At 37.9% G+C, this 20,956-nt stretch overlaps 1 protein-coding gene across 1 annotated transcript in view; it reads right to left on the bottom strand.

Moving 5' to 3' along the window:
• Nucleotides 1–20,956, bottom strand: part of LOC108414337 — a 679,571-nt gene that overhangs the window by 563,015 nt on the left and 95,600 nt on the right. Inside the window, 20 exon segments of the mRNA XM_037546145.1 lie at nt 2,401–2,574; nt 2,763–2,936; nt 3,356–3,532; nt 3,989–4,162; nt 4,348–4,521; nt 4,942–5,118; nt 5,613–5,786; nt 5,973–6,146; nt 6,560–6,736; nt 7,194–7,367; nt 7,554–7,727; nt 8,141–8,317; nt 8,775–8,948; nt 9,137–9,310; nt 10,057–10,233; nt 10,675–10,848; nt 11,037–11,210; nt 11,710–11,886; nt 12,338–12,511; nt 12,700–12,873. Coding sequence (XP_037402042.1) covers nt 2,401–2,574; nt 2,763–2,936; nt 3,356–3,532; nt 3,989–4,162; nt 4,348–4,521; nt 4,942–5,118; nt 5,613–5,786; nt 5,973–6,146; nt 6,560–6,736; nt 7,194–7,367; nt 7,554–7,727; nt 8,141–8,317; nt 8,775–8,948; nt 9,137–9,310; nt 10,057–10,233; nt 10,675–10,848; nt 11,037–11,210; nt 11,710–11,886; nt 12,338–12,511; nt 12,700–12,873 — 3,498 coding nt within the window.

Raw genomic sequence — 20,956 nt, 5'->3', positions numbered from 1 at the left:
GCGGAACCGGCACTGCTCCTCCTGAATCCGAGGTTTGACTATAAGCCGCACTCTCTTCTCCAGTACCGCTGCATAGACCTTAACAGGGAGGCTGAGAAGTGTGATTCCCCTGTAGTTGGAACACACCCTCTGGTCCCCCTTTTTAAAAAGAGGCACCACCACCCCAGTTTGCCAATCCAGTGGCACCGCCCCCGATGTCCACGCAATGTTGAAAAGACGTGTCAGCCAAGACAGCCCCACAACATCCAGAGCCTTGAGGAACTCGGGACGGATCTCATCCACCCCTGGAGCCCTGCTGCCAAGGAGCTTTTTAACTACCTTAGCGACTTCGGCCTCAGTAATGGAAGCCTATTCCCATGTCCCCAGACTCTGCCTCCTCACTGGAGAACGTGTCGGTGGGATTGAGAAGGTCCTCAAAGTGTTTCTTCCACCGCCCAATGACGTCTTCAGTCGAAGTCAACAGCACACCGTCTCCACTATATGCAGTGCTAGTGGCACACTGCTTTCCCCTTCTGAGTCGCCTGACGGTTTGCCAGAATCTTTTCGGAGCCGACTTGGAAAGTCACTTTCCAAGGCCTCACCAAACTTCCCACTCCCGGGTTTTTGCCTTGACAATGACTGAAGCTGCAGATCGCTTGGCCTTTCGATACCTGCCAGCTGCCTCTGGTGTCCTACAGGCCAACCATGCCCGGTAGGACTCCTTCTTCAGCTTGAAGGCATCACTCACCTGGGGTGTCCACCACCGGGTTCGAGGTTTACCACCCCAACAGGCACCAAATACCGTGCGACCACAGCTACAGTCAGCCGCTTCAACAATGGAGGAGCGGAACATGGCCCATTCTGAGTCAATGTCCCTCACCTCCCCGATATCTGGTCAAAGTTCTGACGGAGGTGTGAGTCGAAGATCAATCTGACAGGTTCTTCTGCCAGACGTTCCCAGCAAACCCTGACTATACATTTGGGTTTGCCTGGTCTGACCTGCATCTTCCCCCACCACCTGATCCAACTCACCACCAGGTGGTGATCAGTTGACAGCTCAGCTCCTCTCTTTACCCGCATGTCCAAAACACATGGCCGCAAGTCGGATGACCCGTATACAAGTCAATCATTGAACTGCGGCCTAGGGTGTCCTGGCACCATGTGCACTTATGGACATCCTTGTGTTCAAACATGGTGGTCGTGATGGACAAACTATGGTTTGCACAGAAGTCCAAAAACTGAACACCACTCGGGTTCAGATCAGAGAGGCCATTCCTCCCAATCACACCCCTCCAGGTCTCACTGTCATTGCCCACATGAGCGTTGAAGTCCCCCAGTAGGACAATAGAGTCTCCAGGAGGAGCACTTTCAAGCACCCTTCCCAAGGACTCTAAGAAGGCTGGGTACCCTGAACTGCTGTTCGGTGCATAAGCACAGACAACAGTCAGGACCCATTCCCCAACCTGAAGGCATAGGGAAGCTACCCTCTCATCCACCGGAGAAAACCCCAACATACAGGCGTGAGGGGCTATGAGAAAGCCCACACCTGCCCGCCACCTCTCATCATGGGTAACTCCAGAAAAGAATAAAGTCCAGCCCCTCTCAAGGAGATTGGACCCAGAGCCCAAGCTGTGTGTTGAGGTGAGCCTGACTATATCTAGCAGGTATCTCTCAACCCCGCGCACCAACTCAGGCTCCTTCCCCGCCAGTGAGGTAACATTCCAAGTTCCAAAAGCCAGTTTCAGCAACCAAGGATCGGAACGCCAAGGCCCACGCCTTCGGACACTGCCCGATCCACAATGCACCGAACCCCTACTACTGACCCTCCCATCGGGGATGGGTTGATGGGAGGGGGGACTCATGTATCTCCTTTGGGCTGGGCCCGGCCGGGCACCATGAGTGAATGCGCGGCCACCAGACGCTCGCTGATGATCCCCTCCCCCAGGCCTGGCTCCAGGGTGGGGCCCCGGTAACCCTGATCTGGGCAGGGTACACAAGTCCTTTTTTTTGTTTTCATAGGGGTGATTATGGATCACACTTTGTCTGGCCTGTCAACTAGGACCAGTTTGCCATGGGAGACGCTACCAGGAGCTTTTGCTCCAGACAACATAGCTCCTAGGATCATTTAAGCACACAAAACCCTCCACCACGATAAGGTGGTGATCCATGGAGAGGCTGTTTAGAAATATAGAGTGTATTTCTTTCATGGAAGTTGTTGATATAATTATCCTATATTTATTAATCTATGCCTTTGGTTGCCTTGTCTTCCTACAGTGTCTTTTACATAAGAAACTCAATAGCTAAGGCGTCATAAATGCAAATAAATAAAAATAATACAAATAAAATGATAAACAATTAGGAATGTCAGGATGAAATTTCAGCCTATGCTGATACTGAGCTTAGGAATATAAATTATCTCACTGTAGCTTCTGTAGCACAGATTGAGGATTCTTCAACATTTCACAGATCTTCTTCACTCCAGAGTTTCCTAGTAGATTCTCACTGAGATCCAGCTCTATCAGGTGTGAAAGATTTGAACAAAGAGCTGATGACAGAGCAGGACAGCCTTTCTTTGTAATAGTGCACTTATTCAGCCTACAGAAGGAGAGGGATGGTAGACAAAAGGTAACGTCAAGAAAAATCACTGATAAAAATAACCAAAAGGAGGTATTTGTATGAGTGCAGTGTAGCTCACATGACAAAAATAATAAAGCGTAATAATCATTTCACCTTTCATATTTTTTAAAGAATTCATTGAAATAAAAAAGCAATGCACTACATACAGAAGTTTGTTGGGTCTGCAGTGTGAATCCTCCAGTAGATCAGAGATCTTCTTCATTTCTGAATCTCCTTGTAATTTCCCACTCAGGTCCAGCTCTCTCAGCAGTAAGGGGTTGATTCCTAGAACTTTAGTCAGAGAATCACAGGCTTCTTCAGCAGTAGAACTCTTCAATAGCCTGTAGAAAAAGCAAGACAAACTCATGAATCTGTTAATAATTATTAATAAACTGAATATATTTTTTGCTGATTTATGATCACCAGTGTAAAATAATGTCTAGCTTTTTCAGTGAAATATTATAGTATAGAAGAAATTGGTGGCTGAGAAAAAATAATGTTTTAAAACAACATTCTGAATTTTTTAAATTGGTAACTATTCCAAATGACTAAATGCTCAACAGGCAAGTAAATATCTAAAAACAAGCAAAGGGCCCTTCTTAAACATAGAAATATTTCTCTCAGAGTGATTTTGTTACAAAAATCCTGACTAATCTAGAAGTGATTTCTACATCAATAAATACACAAAAATTGTGCTGTAAACTAAATATGTTATTGAAATTTATGAGCTCACACTATCTGCATTTCTAAAACTATCTACCTCAGTTTCTTCAGTTTACTGTTTGGATCATCCAGCAGATTAATGAGCTTCTTCACTCCTGTATCTCCAGGATCATTTCCACTGAGATCCAGCTCCATCAGGTGTGATGAGGGCTTTGATTTCAAAGCTGATGCCAGAGCAGCATATCCTTCCTCTGTTATACTGCAGAATGAAAGTCTAGAAACCAGGGAAAATGTGAACTTTAGCATCAAAATAAGAATAAAAGCATACATGAAGCAAAACACTGAAGCAAATAAACCCATAATGAATATCAATTTAATTTAAGGTAGATTAATGAAGTCATTAACAGAAGTAGGCCTATACATCACATAAAGAACCATGTCAAAAATCAAGAGAGCCAATTTCTACTTTAGAGCTCCTGAGCTGTTTAGAAATATAGAGTGTATTTCTAGCATGGAAATTGTTGATATAATTATTCTATATTTATTAATCTATGCTTGTGGGTGCCTCGTCTTTCTAAAGTGTATTTTACATGGAAAAAGCTCAATAGCTAAGGCTTCATGAATACTGATAAATAAACATAATAAAAAGTAATCTGATAAACAATGATGAATGTCAGGATGAACTTTCATCCTATGCTGATACTGAGCTTAGGAATATAAATGATCTCACTGCAAATGCTGTAGCACAGATTGAGGATTCTTCAACATTTCACAGATCTTCTTCACTCCAGAGGTTCCTAGTTGATTCTCACTCAGATCCAGCTCTATCAGGTGTGAAGGATTTGAATAAAGAGCTGATGACAGAGCAGCACAGCCTTCCTCTGTAATACTGCACTTATTCAGCCTACAGAAGGAGAGGGATGGTCGACAAAAGGTAACGTCAAGAAAAATCACTGATAAAAATAACCAAAAGGAGGTATTTGTATGAGTACAGTGCAGCTCACATGACAAAATATCAAAAACATAACCATTTCACTTGGAAGAATGTTTAAAGAATAAATTGAAATTCAAACACAATGAGCTACATACCGAAGTTTGTTAGGTCTGCAGTGTGAATCCTCCAGTAGATCAGAGATCTTCTTCATTTCTGTATCTCCTTGTAATTTCCCACTCAGGTCCAGTTCTCTCAGCAGTAAGGGGTTGATTCCTAGAACTTTAGTCAGAGAATCACAGGCTTCTTCAGCAGTAGAACTCTTCAATAGCCTGTAGAAAAAGCAACACACTCATAATGCTGTTATTACTAATAAGAACATTTTTTTGCTTATTTATGATGAAAATTTTAAAATGTCTTTTTGTGAACTATTTTAGTAAAGACCACATTGATGTTTTAAAAAAAAACATAAAAAAATTAAAATAACATTCTGAATTTATAAAGTGGTAATTATTCCAAAAGACTAAATGCTGAACAGTAAAGAAAATATCTGTAACCAAGCCGTGGGCCTTTCAATACATACAAACCTCACGATTTCAGAAATATTTTTCTCAGAGTGATTTTATTACAAAAAATCCTGACTATTCTAGAAGTGATTTCTACATCAATAAATATACTACAAATGTTCTGTAAACTAAATATGTTATTGAAATTAATAAACTCACAATATCTGCATTTCTAAAACTATCTACCTCAGTTTCTTCAGTTTACAGTTTGGACCATCTTGTAGATTAATGAGCTTCTGCACTCCTGTATCTCCAGGATCGTTTCCACTGAGATCCAGCTCCATCAGGTGTGATGAGGGGTTTGATTTCAAAGCTGATGCCAGAGCAGCATATCCTTCCTCTGTTATACTGCAGAATGAAAGTCTAGACAGAAGGGAAAATGTGAACTTTAGCATCAAAACAAGAATAAAAGTATACATGAAGAAAAACACTGAAGCGCATAAAAACATACTGAATATCAATTAAATTCAATGTATAGTTTGGATGTCCATAACAAATGTAGGCCTCTGCATCACATGACCAATCATATCAAAAATCATGAAAGCCAATTTTTACTTTAGATCTTCTGAGCTGCTCAGAAGTTCATACTATATTTCAATCAACGAAACTACTGATATAATTATTTTATATTTATTAAACTATACTTGTGGGTGCATATTTCTGCTATTAACTTTTACAAGAAAAGGTCAATGGCTAAGGTTTCATTAATAAAAATGTATAAAACTGTATATTTATATATACATATATATACATATATATATATATACATATATATAAAATCTGATAAACAATGATGAATGTCAGGATGAACTTTCAGCCTATGCTGATACTGAGCTTAGGAATATAAATGATCTCACTGTAGCTTCTGTAACAAAGATTGAGGATTCTTCAACATTTCACAGATTTTCTTCACTCCAGACGTTCCTAGTTGATTTTCACTCAGATCCAGCTCTATCAGGTGTGAAGGATTTGAATAAAGAGCTGATGACAGAGCAGCACAGCCTTCCTCTGTAATACTGCACTTATTCAGCCTACAGAAGGAGAGGGATGGTCGACAAAAGGTAACGTCAAGAAAAATCACTGATAAAAATAACCAAAAGGAGGTATTTGTATGAGTACAGTGCAGCTCACATGACAAAAATATCAAAAACATAACCATTTCACTTGGAAAAATTTTTAAAGAATAAATTGAAATGCAAACACAATGAGCTACATACAGAAGTTTGTTAGGTCTGCAGTGTGAATCCTGCAGTAGATCAGAGATCTTCTTCATTTCTGAATCTCCTTGTAATTTCCCACTCAGGTCCAGTTCTCTCAGCAGTAAGGGGTTAATTCCTAGAACTTTAGTCACAGAATCACAGGCTTCTTCAGCAGTAGAACTCTTCAGTAGCCTGTAGAAAAAGCAACACAAACTCATAAATCTGTTAATAATTATTAATAAACTGAATATATTTTTTGCTGATTTATGACAAACAGTGAAAAATAATGTCTTGCCTTTTCAGAGAATTATTATAGTATAGAAAAAAGTTTTAAAACAACATTCTGAATTTTTAAAATTGGTAACTATTCCAAATGACTAAATGCTCAACAGGAGAGTATATATCTAAAAACAAGCAGTGGGCCCTTCATTAGTCTCTGAGCACCTAAATATAGAAATATTTCTCTCAGAGTGAATTTGGTACAAAAATCCTGACTAATCTAGAAGTGATTTCTACATCAATAAATACACTACAAATGTTCTGTAAAATAAATATGTTAATGAAATGTATAAGCTCAGACTATCTGCATTTCTAAAACTTTCTACCTCAGTTTCTTCAAGTTACGGTTTGGATCATCCAGCAGATTAATGAGCTCCTGCACTCCTGTATCTCCAGGATCATTTCCACTGAGATCCAGCTCTACTGGGTGTAATGAGGGGTTTGATTTCAAAGCTGATGCCAGTGCAGCATATCCTTCCTCTGTTATACTGCAGAATGAAAGTCTAGATAGCAGGGAAAATGTGAACTTTAGCATCAAAACAAGAATAAAAGAAAGTTTACATGAAGAAAAACACTGAAGCAAATAAACCCATACAGTATATCAATTAAATTTAAAGTAGATGTAGGAAGTTTTTATCAGAAGTAGGCCTCTGCATCATATAACCAACCATTTCAAAAATCATGAGATCCAATTTCTCCTTTAAATCTTATGATCTGTTCAGAAATTCATAGTGCATGTCTTTCACAGAAGTCACTGATATAATTATTCTACATATATTAATCTATGCTTGTGGGTGCCTTGTCTGTCTACAATGTCTTTTACTTAAGAAGCTCAATAGCTAAGGCTTCATAAATACTGATAAATAAAAATAATAAAAATAATCTGATAAACAATAAGGAATGTCAGGATGAACTTTCAGCCTTTGCTGATACTGAGCTTAGGAATATAAAAGATCTCACTGTAGCTTCTGTAGCACAGATTGAGGATTCTTCAACATTTCACAGATCTTCTTCACTCCAGAGGTTCCTAGTTGATTGTCACTCAGATCCAGCTCTATCAGGTGTGAAAGATTTGAACAAAGAGCTGATGACAGAGCAGCACAGCCTTCCTCTGTAATACTGCACTTATTCAGCCTACAGAAGGAGAGGGATGGTCGACAAAAGGTAACGTCAAGAAATATCACTGATAAAAATAACCAAAAGGAGGTATTTGTATGAGTACAGTGCAGCTCACATGACAAAAATATCAAAAACATAACCATTTCACTTGGAAAAATTTTTAAAGAATAAATTGAAATGCAAACACAATGAGCTACATACAGAAGTTTGTTAGGTCTGCAGTGTGAATCCTGCAGTAGATCAGAGATCTTCTTCATTTCTGAATCTCCTTGTAATTTCCCACTCAGGTCCAGTTCTCTCAGCAGTAAGGGGTTAATTCCTAGAACTTTAGTCACAGAATCACAGGCTTCTTCAGCAGTAGAACTCTTCAGTAGCCTGTAGAAAAAGCAACACAAACTCATAAATCTGTTAATAATTATTAATAAACTGAATATATTTTTTGCTGATTTATGACAAACAGTGAAAAATAATGTCTTGCCTTTTCAGAGAATTATTATAGTATAGAAAAAAGTTTTAAAACAACATTCTGAATTTTTAAAATTGGTAACTATTCCAAATGACTAAATGCTCAACAGGAGAGTATATATCTAAAAACAAGCAGTGGGCCCTTCATTAGTCTCTGAGCACCTAAATATAGAAATATTTCTCTCAGAGTGAATTTGGTACAAAAATCCTTACTAATCTAGAAGTGATTTCTACATCAATAAATACACTACAAATGTTCTGTAAAATAAATATGTTAATGAAATGTATAAGCTCAGACTATCTGCATTTCTAAAACTTTCTACCTCAGTTTCTTCAAGTTACGGTTTGGATCATCCAGCAGATTAATGAGCTCCTGCACTCCTGTATCTCCAGGATCATTTCCACTGAGATCCAGCTCTACTGGGTGTAATGAGGGGTTTGATTTCAAAGCTGATGCCAGTGCAGCATATCCTTCCTCTGTTATACTGCAGAATGAAAGTCTAGATAGCAGGGAAAATGTGAACTTTAGCATCAAAACAAGAATAAAAGAAAGTTTACATGAAGAAAAACACTGAAGCAAATAAACCCATACAGTATATCAATTAAATTTAAAGTAGATGTAGGAAGTTTTTATCAGAAGTAGGCCTCTGCATCATATAACCAACCATTTCAAAAATCATGAGATCCAATTTCTCCTTTAAATCTTATGATCTGTTCAGAAATTCATAGTGCATGTCTTTCACAGAAGTCACTGATATAATTATTCTACATATATTAATCTATGCTTGTGGGTGCCTTGTCTGTCTACAATGTCTTTTACTTAAGAAGCTCAATAGCTAAGGCTTCATAAATACTGATAAATAAAAATAATAAAAATAATCTGATAAACAATAAGGAATGTCAGGATGAACTTTCAGCCTTTGCTGATACTGAGCTTAGGAATATAAAAGATCTCACTGTAGCTTCTGTAGCACAGATTGAGGATTCTTCAACATTTCACAGATCTTCTTCACTCCAGAGGTTCCTAGTTGATTGTCACTCAGATCCAGCTCTATCAGGTGTGAAAGATTTGAACAAAGAGCTGATGACAGAGCAGCACAGCCTTCCTCTGTAATACTGCACTTATTCAGCCTACAGAAGGAGAGGGATGGTCGACAAAAGGTAACGTCAAGAAAAATCACTGATAAAAATAACCAAAAGGAGGTATTTGTATGAGTGCAGTGTAGCTCACATGACAAAAATAATAAAGCGTAATAATCATTTCACCTTTCATATTTTTTAAAGAATTCATTGAAATAATAAAGCAATGCACTACATACAGAAGTTTGTTGGGTCTGCAGTGTGAATCCTCCAGTAGATCAGAGATCTTCTTCATTTCTGAATCTCCTTGTAATTTCCCACTCAGGTCCAGCTCTCTCAGCAGTAAGGGGTTGATTCCTAGAACTTTAGTCAGAGAATCACAGGCTTCTTCAGCAGTAGAACTCTTCAATAGCCTGTAGAAAAAGCAACACAAACTCATAAATCTCTTCATAATTATTAATAATAATATTTTTTTTTTCTTATTTTTGAGAAACAGTGTAAAATAATGTCTTTTTAGTGAAATATTATAGTATAGATGAAATTGATGGATGAAACAAAAATCCAAATCTTCTCAAACCATTCTGAATTTTAAATATTGGTATATGTTATATAAGACTAAATGCTGAACACAATAAAAAATATCTAGATCCACAATATAGGTCCTTCATTAGACACAAATCTCCTGAATTCAGAAATATTTTTCCAGAGTGATTTTCTTACAAAAAGCAGTAGAACTCTTCAGTAGCCTGTAGAAAAAGCAACACACTCATAATTATGTTATTATTATTCATTTGATTATTTTGCTTATTTTTGAAAAAAAAAAGTCTTTTTAGTGAAATATTATAGTAAAGAAGACATTGGATTTAAAAAAAATATATATAAAAGTTTAAAACAACGTTCTGAATTTTTAAAATTGGCAACTGTTCCAAAAGCATAAATGATCACCAGGAAAGAAAATATCTGTAACTAAGCTGCGGCCCTTCAATAGACACTAACCTCCTGAATTCAAAAATATTTTCTCAGAGTGATTTTGTTACAAAAATCCTGACTAATCTAGAAGTGATTTCTACATTAATAAATACACTACAAATGTTCTGTAAACTAAATGTGTTAATGAAATTTATTAGCTCACAATATATGCATTTCTTAAACTATCTACCTCAGTTTCTTCAGGTTACTGTTTGGGTCATCTAGTAGATTAATGAGCTCCTGCACTCCTGTATCTCCAGGATCATTTCCACTGAGATCCAGCTCTATCAGGTGTGATGAGGGGTTTGATTTCAAAGCTGATGCCAGTGCAGAATATCCTTCCTCTGTTATACTACAGAATGAAAGTCTAGATAGCAGGGAAAATGTGAACTTTAGCATCAAAACAAGAATAAAAGAAAGTTTACATGAAGAAAAACACTGGTGCAAAAAAACGTACTGAATATCAATTAAATTCAATGTATAGGTAGGATGTCCATAATAGATGTAGGCCTATGCTTCACATAAGCAACCATGTCAAAAATCATGAGAGCCAATTCCTGCTTTAGATTTTGCTCAGAAGTTCATACTGGATTTCAGTCTGGTAAACTACTAATAAAATTATTTAAAATTTATTAATACAAAATATTAATAAAAATAGTAAGTTTTACATGAAAAGTTCAATGGCTAAAGTTTCATTATTAAGAATGTATAAATAAAAATATACATATAAACGGATAAATAATAATGAATGTCACAAAGAATTTTCAACCCATGCTGATACTAAGCTTAAGAATATAAATAATCTCACTGTAGCTTCTGTAGCAAAGATTGAGGATTCTTCAACATTTCACAGATCTTCTTCACTCCAGAGGTTCCTAGTTGATTGTCACTCAGATCCAGCTCTATCAGGTGTGAAGGATTTGAACAAAGAGCTGATGACAGAGCAGCACAGCCTTTCTTTGTAATTCTGCACTTATTCAGCCTACAGAAGGAGAGGGATGGTCGACAAAAGGTAACGTCAAGAGAAATCACTGATAAAAATAACCAAAAGGAGGGATTTGTATGAGTACAGTGTAGCTCACATGACAAAAATAATAAAGCATAATAACCATTTCACCTTTCATATTTTTTAAAGAATCCATTGAAATATAAAAGCAATGAGCTACATACAGAAGTTTGTTAGGTCTGCAGTGTGAATCCTCCAGTAGATCAGAGATCTTCTTCATTTCTGAATCTCCTTGTAATTTCCCACTCAGGTCCAGCTCTCTCAGCAGTAAGGGGTTGATTCCTAGAACGTTAGTCAGAGAATCACAGGCTTCTTCAGCAGTAGAACTCTTCAATAGCCTGTAGAAAAAGGAACACAAACTCATGAATCTGTTAATAATTATTAATAATAAGATTTTTTTTGCTGATTTATGACCAACAGTGTCTTGCCTTTTCAGTGAAATATTATAGTATAGAAAAAAGTTTTAAAACAACATTCTGAATTTTTAAAATTGGAAACTATTCCCAATGACTAACTGCCCAACAGGAGAGTCAATATCTAGAAACAAGCAGTGGAGTGAAGAAGATCTGTGAAATGTTGAAGAATCTTCAATCTGTGCTACGGAAGCTACAGTGAGATCATTTATATTCCTAAGTTCAGTATCAGTGTCTAATGAAGGGCCATTAGACACTGACCACTTAAATATAGAAATATTTTCTCAGAGCGATTTTCTTACAAAAATCCTGACTATTCTAGAAGTGATTTCTACATCAATAAATATACTACAAATGTTCTGTAAACTAAATATGTTATTGAAATTTATAAGCTCACAATATCTGCATTTCTTAAACTATCTACCTCAGTTTCTTCAGGTTACTGTTTGGATCATCCGGTAGATTAATGAGCTTCTGCACTCCTGTATCTCCAGGATCGTTTCCAGTGAGATCCAGCTCTATCAGGTGTGATGAGAGGTTTGATTTCAAAGCTGATGCCAGTGCAGAATATCCTTCCTCTGTTATACTGCAGAATGAAAGTCTAGATAGCAGGGAAAATGTGAACTTTAGCATCAAAATAAGAATAAAAGAAAGTATACATGAAGAAAAACACTGGTGCAAAAAAACCCATACTGAATAACAATTTAATATAAAGTAGATTTAGGAAGTTTTTAACAGAAGTAGGCCTCTGCATCACATAACCAACCATGTCAAAAATCATGAGATCCAATTTCTCCTTTACATCTTCTGAGCTGTTAAGAAATTCATAGTGCATGTCTTTCACAGAAGTCGCTGATATAATTATTCTATATATATTAATCTATGCTTGTGGGTGCCTTGTCTGTCTACAATGTCTTTTACATAAGAAACCCAATAGCTAAGCCTTCATAAATACTGATAAAAATATTAAAAATAATCTGATAAACAATAAGGAATGTTAGGATGAACTTTCAGCCTATGCTGATACTGTTTAGGAATACAAATGATCTCACTGTAGCTTATGTAGCACAGATTGAGGATTCTTCAACATTTTACAGATCTTCTTCACTCCAGAGGTTCCTAGTTGATTGTCACTCAGATCCAGCTCTATTAGGTGTGAAGGATTTGAACAAAGAGCTGATGACAGAGCAGCACAGCCTTCCTCTGTAATACTGCACTTATTCATCCTACAGAAGGAGAGGGATGGTCGACAAGAGGTCACGTCAAGAGAAATCACTGATAAAAATAACCAAAAGGAGGTATTTGTATAAGTACAGTGCTGCTTACATGACAAAAATCATAAAGCGTAATAATCATTTCACCTTTCATATTTTCTAAAGAATTCATTGAAATATAAACGTAAAGAGCTACATACAGAAGTTTTTTAGGTCTGCAGTGTGAATCCTCCAGTAGATCAGAGATCTTCTTTATTTCTGAATCTCCTTGTAATTTCCCACTCAGGTCCAGCTCTCTCAGCAGTAAGGGGTTGATTCCTAGAACTTTAGTCAGAGATTCACAGGCTTCTTCAGCAGTAGAACTCTTCAATAGCCTGTAGAAAAAGCAACACCTACTCATCCATCTATCCATCCATTTTCCAAGATGCTTCTCCATCAGGGTCACGGGGCAAACCATACTCATAATTCTGTTAATTATTATTAACAATAAAAAATGTGTTTTTTTTTGCTTATTTATGACACACAGTATAAAATAACATCTTGTTAGTGAAATATTATAGTATACATAAAAAAAAATCCAAGTCTTCTAAAACTATTCTGAATTTTTAAAATTGGTATCTGTTATAAAAGACTAAATGCTGAACACAATAGAAAATATCTAGAGCCACACCATGGGTCCTTCATTAGACACAAATCTCCTGAATTCAGAAATATTTTTCTCAGACTGTTTTTATGACAAAAATCCTGACTATTCTAGAAGTGATTTCTACATCAATAAATACACTACAAATGTTCTGTAAACTAAATGTGCTAATGAAATTTATAAGCTCACAATATCTGTATTTCTAAAACTATCTACCTCAGTTTCTTCAGTTTACTGTTTGGATCATCCGGTAGATTAATGAGCTTCTGCACTCCTGTATCTCCAGGATCGTTTCCAGTGAGATCCAGCTCCATCAGGTGTGATGAGGGGTTTGATTTCAAAGTTGATGCCAGTGCAGCATATCCTTCCTCTGTTATACTGCAGAATGAAAGTCTGGATAACAGGGAAAATGTGAACTTTAGCATCAAAATAAGAGTAAAAGGAAGTATACATGAAGTATACTAAAACAAAAAATACTACCCCCCACACTTGGTACCTTACAAAGTACTACACCTTACAACACTTTATATTCAAAATATAGTGTTATTTCTGTTATGTTCCTCATTCCTGTGCATTTTGGAGTAATTTCTTGCTTTATATTTACTTGTTGAGAATACCTGTCTTGAGTATTGTACTGGAAACTGTACAAGGTAATTCAGTCTGGAATCATTGCTTAGTAGACTTGCAAAACTATGGATATTGCAGGTTCTTACTGAATTAAAATGACTCCTCTCATTGTTAAACACTCACATTACAACACCTGCTCAGGTAAAATAGGGCTCATGAACTTAGTCAAACTAAGAAATTGGACCAAACCAAGGTCTTAAATGAGTCTTGTTTACATGCATATCTGCACAAACAAACTTAAAACATCAAATGCCCCTTCATGATGCATGCAAATTCATGTTTGACTTTTCTGCCGTTTAAGGTATCCACTCCTGCTACTGCATAGTCTGGTATAAAAAGCCCAGCATCTGGAATTTTATGTCTGCTAGTGCACTAATGATTGCGTACATACACCAACTGCAAATGTATTTTCTGTAGGGTTTCCAGAACATTCACCTGCAGAGTGCAGACCAGTGAGTGTTGGGCTCACTTCCTCCTCAAAGCTTCCCTTGATTAAAATGAATTTGAGCCTGAATCCACGGCCTTACCAATCATTTGTCTGATCAAGCATAGCACCTGTCTGGTCCAACACTGTTTCAGTGAGCTTGGATAATACATCAGTCAAGATTGAAACATTGCCTTACTTATCAGATGATCGTTCTTGCTCTAGATGCTAGAAGGTATCCCATGGATCTTAGTACTCTAAGAACACCATTTCTCCATGTCATGATATATCTCTGGCCAATACAATTACCAACTCACAATCTTGATTATTCTCTCCACACAGTGCCATGATCACTATGCATACAAGTGCAACTTTCTACTTGTTCTAGTTCTGCAAGAATCATAGATTTGCCCTTAAGACAGAGGACCCCCTCACAATTCACCACCCTCTCCCACTGCCTCAAGAGTTCCAAAATTGGGTTCTTTATCAGCAACATCTCCTATTCTGGTCTCTTTCCCCGAGCCCAGAAGAAATGATTGGATCAGCCAGTCAAAGGCTCTGTACAATAGAGATGACACCAGATGTGCACTTCAGTTCTGAATAGGAATCATTCTTCATATTGACTAGGCACAATCCTCAGCAGAACATCTCTGACTGACAGGGGTGTTATCAACTACAGTTCCTCTTAGCTACTTAAATATCCACTGATATCTTTTATGGCATTATATAACATGAAAACGCCCCTTCTTTTATGACCCATGTTTGGTGGTAAATCTGCCATCACAAGTGTGGTAATATAGCAAAAGTCACAAAATCTCTGTGCAAATGCTCTGTATATACATCAGCAGACTGATCTAAGTGTTTATATGTCCAAATCTGTCTCAAAAATTCTAACAAATATTGCTGTAGACTACTTGTTTTAATTGGGCTACTTAGACTAGCACTGACTATTTAGACTAGTACTAACACTGAACCACAGGTGTCTATGTAAAAATATAGTCATTGACTACAAGCAGAGCCTTCAGCTAAGCCGATAACATAAAATTTTTGGAATGTCATCACAAATTGAAATCACATCTCATTCAAAACCCAGAAGAATGTACCAAGTTCTTATTTTGGTCATAAAATGAGCAGAACAAATATCCTGGAAATACACCTAACAATTGAAATAAGGTGATGCTCAAAATCTAAATGGAAGGTTACAATCAGAGGAATTATAAACAAGCCAAAGTCCCAAACAAAACATCAGAAATGTTGGTGAAACATTCCATGGTACTAACAATAATTAATACTAATAGAGATAACTTATTAAAAAAGAATGAAAAAATAAGTTTTGAGGTTTTATTACAACAGATCTAGCATTTACCAATGCCATGTTAACTGGAGTTGAGGTATTTGTGTGAGATATAGAAACAGCTAACTGCTCCAACAGTTGAACATAAGTGCTGTCACAGCACCATATGGAGATCACGCACTCCACACTGTTCATTCTGTGTTTGAAGTCGATGCATCATGGGTAATTACTGCACAATGAAATAAGAACCAAATAGAACCATAATGTATACATCCTGACTTCTATGTCCAAACACACGTCTTCTGTTCTGTTCTGATATATGCAATGAGATCACTTGTTCAGAACTTTCCGGATTTGTCTTGGAGCAACCGACATCTTCAACAGGCTACATAACACTGATTTCATAAAGTGGCAGACAGCATGGTAATAAACAGAAAGCTTCCACATGCAGAAATGTTTTACATGGCTGTGTGTCTCTATGTTGTGGTGGTATCATTGCTTCTCTTCAAGGCATCAGATGTGTTACTTGAACCAGCTGTAGAAATCCATGTCTCTACAAGCAAAGGTGATCTCCTCCAAAGGGTTTGTTTAAATGAACTGTTAGCTGTTTTAACATTTTCATAACTGTAGTTATTAAATACACAACTTCTACATATGCTGACGACAGAGATGAACTCACCCCAGTGTCTCCAGTTTACAGTTTGCACTCTCCAGTCCAGCTGAGAGCAGCTCTACTCCTCTGTCCTGTATAGGATTCCCGCTCAGATCCAGCAAAGTCAGCTTAGAGGATTCAGAGCTGAGAACTTTACTCAGAGCTGAACAGCTTCTCTTTGTCAGGTTACACTCACTCAGCCTAAAATGAAAATATATCAGAGAAGTTAAAGAAATCTCGACATCATTTTGTCCTACAAACCCTACAAGTGTTATGAATCTCTCTCTTTCTCTCTCTCTCTCTCTCTCTCTCTCTCTCTCTGTTATGGATATGATTAGGTTGTAGGCACAAGCTGAAGGCATGAAGAGATTAATAAACTGGGCCGTGAATGCGGCCTTTAATATAGTTTAATGTTCAGTTCCTTCTGCCATATTATAGTTCCTTAATAAGCAGCTTGTTGCTACATCAGAGTAACGAGCTCGGCCCACTCTGTGCACAGCTAGCATTTTGTTCTCCAGCTCCACACAGACAGACTGACAGTTTGGGAATTTAGTGTCGTCTCGTCTTCAGAGTCAGATCAAATCAGCTGTCGCTCAGATGTGGTCTTAACAGTGTCCATTTTCTGTTTGTGGCAAAGTAAGTAAAAATGTTCAAGCGGCTCGAGCGTCTCCTACAGCTCTCAGAGTCGTTGCTTAGAACAGCCTCTCAGCTGACTGATACAATGTATTCAAAAAACCTCTCAACCAATCAGCTTGCATGGCCAGAATTAACTGTTGATAATTTACACTCACCAGCCACTTTATTAGGTACATTTGCTAGTAAAAGGCTGGACCCCCTTTTGCCTTCAGAACTGTCTTAATTCTTCTTGTCAGGCTTTCAACAAGGTGTTGGAAACGTTCCTCAGAGATTTTGGTTGGTTATTTGAGTTCCTGTTGCCTTTCTATCATCTGGAACCAGTCTGCCCATTCTCCTCTGACCTCTCACATCAACAAGGCATTTTCGTCCACACAACTGACCGCTCACTGGATATTTCCTCTTATTCGGACCGTTCTCTGTAAACCCTAGAGATGGTTGAGCGTGAAAATCCCAGCAGATCAGCAGTTTCTGAAATACTCAGACCAGCCTGTCTGGCACCAACAACCACGCCACGTTCAAAGTCCCTTAAATCCCCTTTCTTCCCCGTTCTGATGCTCGGCCTGCACTTCAGCAAGTTGTCTTGACCACCTCTACATGCCTGAATGCAGTGAGTTGTGGCCGTGTGATTGGCTGATCAGCTATTTGTATTAACAGGTGTATAAAAAGGTGTATATAATAAAGTGGCCGGTGAGTGTGGATGGAAGAAAGTTCTTGCTACTTACTTCAGTTGTCTCTTGAAACTCTAACTGAACAGTACTTTGTCAATGGTCTGATATCTGTTCTAAATATATTTACGTATATTGAAAAACTTGATGTTTTGGCTGTGCAGCAGGAAAATTTCACTCTGAATAAGGAATTTAGTGTTTCTCTTAGAAAGTTTTACATATCCACTTGTCTTGTCTGATTTTTAAAATTGGACATGCTTCCATGCTGTTAAAAGCTCTTTTTGGTATTTATGTAAATTTCATATCTGAAACAACTGATTTGTGTGTGCAGCTCACTTCACTTTGGGCAGAGTGAGGTTTCTGTGTGTGGAGCTGACACACTGTGGGGTGTCATTTGGCTTAAACACCCACCCCCTCCCCCCTAAAGTATCAAGGTTATGTACCCTTGATATAGAGGCTCAAAGAAGAACATCTCTGGATGAAGACATCTTGAAATAAATCTAATCTCCTCCTCAAAAGTGCCTTCAGTGTAAAAACTCTCCTAGGTTGGCTGGACAATTGTTGTCGTGTGAAGTCATTACTGAAGCTATTGAGAATAAAGTGGACAGAATCACGCACTTCTGAGGAGAAGGTGAGATTTATTTCAACGTCTTCATACAGAGATGTTCACAGGTCACCAGTTAGGTTAGTTCTTTCTTCCACACAAAAGCAGAAGCAAACACCAATTGTACAGAGTGTTCTCGCCCTCATTTGGCTTAAACACCCATTCCCTCCCCCCTAAAGTATCAAGGTTATGTACCCTTGATAGAGAGGCTCAGAGAAGTACAGAACATCCTAAAACCTAAAGGATCAAGGTTTTACTTACAGAGCTGACGTGGCTTCCTTGAGCACCGACTGCAGTCTGATAAGACACTCATCTGATCTGATGAACTTCTTTAAGTCAAACACTTCCAGCTTCTCCTTTGATGTCAGCAGGACAAAGACCAGAGCTGACCAGTGTGCAGATGAGAGTTCAGCTTCAGAGAGACGTCCTGAGTTCATGTGACTCTGGATCTCCTTCACTAGAGAATCATCGTTTAACTCATTCAGACAGTAGAAGAGATTGATTAATCTCTCTGGAGATGGATTTTCCTTAAACTTTGACTTGATGTACTCAACTATGTCCTTCTGGCAGTCAGACCTGCTTCCTTTCTGGGTCAGCAGACCTCGAATGAGCTTCTCATTAGACTCCAGTGAGAGACCCAGAAGGAAGCGAAGGAAAAGGTCCAGATGTCCATGGTCACTCTCCAAAGCCTTGTCTACTGCAGTCTTGAGGAAATCAATGACTTCTGTTTTTTTGCTCTCCTGTGATTCAGACTGATGGTCTAAAACATTCTTCTGGTTATTTCTGAGAGAAATGTACGCAAATACAGCAGCGAGGAACTCTTGAATGCTCAGATGTACAAAGCTGTAAATTGTGTCCTGAAATCTGACTCTCTCCTGAGTGCACAGTCCTGAGTACACTGATATCTTACTGGGGTCAATGCCACAGGCTTTTAGATCCTCTCTATAGAAGATCAGGCTGTTTTCTTCCAAGTGCTGAAAAGCCAACTTTCCCAGTGAATGAATGCCCTCTTTATCCCACGGTATGTCCAAGGCATTTTTACCTGTGTACTTCACATTCCCCTGTATGGTCTGATAGATCAGAAAGCAGGTGTACATTTGTGTCAGGGTCTTTGGTGTTTCTTCACTGTCTGTTTCTTCCAGAATCCTCTGAAGTACAGTGGCTGAGATCCAGCAGAAGACGGGGATGTGGCACATGATGTGGAGGCTTCTTGAATCTTTGATGTGATCAATTATTTTGTTGGTCAGGTCCTGATCACCGATTCTCTTTCTGAAATATTCCTCTTTCTGCTCATCATTGAAGCCACGCACCTCTGTGACTCGGTCGATACACTCAGCAGGGATCATACTGGTGGCTGCTGGTCTAGTGGTTATCCAGATCAGAGCAGAGGGCAGCAGATTCCCCTTGATGAGGTTCGTCATCACAGCGTCCAGTGGGGCTGATGTTGAGACATTATTCAGAATTTCATTTTTCTGAAATGCTAAAGGAAGCTGACATTCATCCAGTCCATCGAAGATGAACAGGACATTATTCTGATCTGATAATCTCAGTCCTTTTGTCTCTGGGAAAAATAAATAGATGATGTTCATCAAACTGTGTCTTTCTTTCTTCTTCAGGTTCAGTTCTCGGAAGGGAAGTGGGAAGATGAATTGGATGTCCTGATATTTTATACCTTCAGCCCAGTCTAAAATAAACTTCTGCACACAGATTGATTTTCCAATACCTGCAACCCCCTGGGTCAGAACAGTTCTGATGAGTTTGTCTTCTTCAGATTGAGGTTTAAACATGTCCATGCATGTGATCTGCACCTCTTGCTCCATTTGATTTGTGTGTCTTGTTACATTGCTTTTTTCAATGAGTCTCACTTCATGTTCTTTGTTGACCTGTCCAGCTCCACCTTCAGTGATGTACAGATCTGTGTAGATGGTGTTTAGACTGGTGGATTCTCCTTGCTTTGCAATTCCTTCATATACATGAAAATACTTATTCCTCATTCCTTTTTTGAGTGGACGCTGTATTAATTCAATCAGCTCATCTAATTAATCAATTATAAAAAACAAAACAGAGACAAATAAAAGGTAAAATAAATGCATTTTTTAATGGTAGAGAAATAATTTATATTAATCTTAGTTCTATTAACACAAATATGAAAAGCAAAGTGGTCAATAAAAACATCACTTTGCCTTCACAATTTTATTATTTAACACAATTAGGAAATGTGATATTCTGTTTATTCATCTCTTACTTTGCAGTGCATCAGCGAGGTCCTCGTGCTCCATATCCATCAGGAAGGACACCGTCATATTAAGAACTTCATGTCTTAAACCCCATTTGCTTTGCTTGACTTTTCTATAATATGTTGTGTTTTGCCTTCTCAGAATTTTCTTATACATTTCCAGCTCGTGCTTTACAAGCCAAATTATTTTTCTCTCAAGTGCCTTAAAACAAAACATCAAAGGGTATAGAAAATTGAACACACACACACACACACACACACACACACACACACACTCACACACACATTCTAGGTAGAAAATTTTAACAAAATTTTAACACAATTCAAAAAACTCTTGCATTTTACGTGACTCTTCACATAGTTTACAGCCCAAAATGTTTAACCATGTTTTAGTAATTTCTTGCTTTGTGATATAACAACTACACAGACCACTGAAGTACAGTATGTCAATATTTGGATGGCAGCATGTCATTTGGCTGTGTACTTTAGCACACCATCATCAGTTCATTATTCCAAATGAAGTAATTCTGCTAAAATAAGGTTGTTTCAGTGTTGTTAAATCAAGGGTATGCAATGCATTATTATTAATATTAATATTAGAATACTAAGACTGTTGACTGACTCGTTGCTTCATAGCAGGGTGTGTAATGCTGCCTACATGTAATAGAAAATCCAT

The sequence above is a fragment of the Pygocentrus nattereri genome, chromosome 16, assembly GCF_015220715.1.
Source record: "Pygocentrus nattereri isolate fPygNat1 chromosome 16, fPygNat1.pri, whole genome shotgun sequence".
Taxonomy (NCBI): domain Eukaryota; kingdom Metazoa; phylum Chordata; class Actinopteri; order Characiformes; family Serrasalmidae; genus Pygocentrus; species Pygocentrus nattereri.
This window is presented reverse-complemented; position numbering and strand designations above follow the sequence as displayed.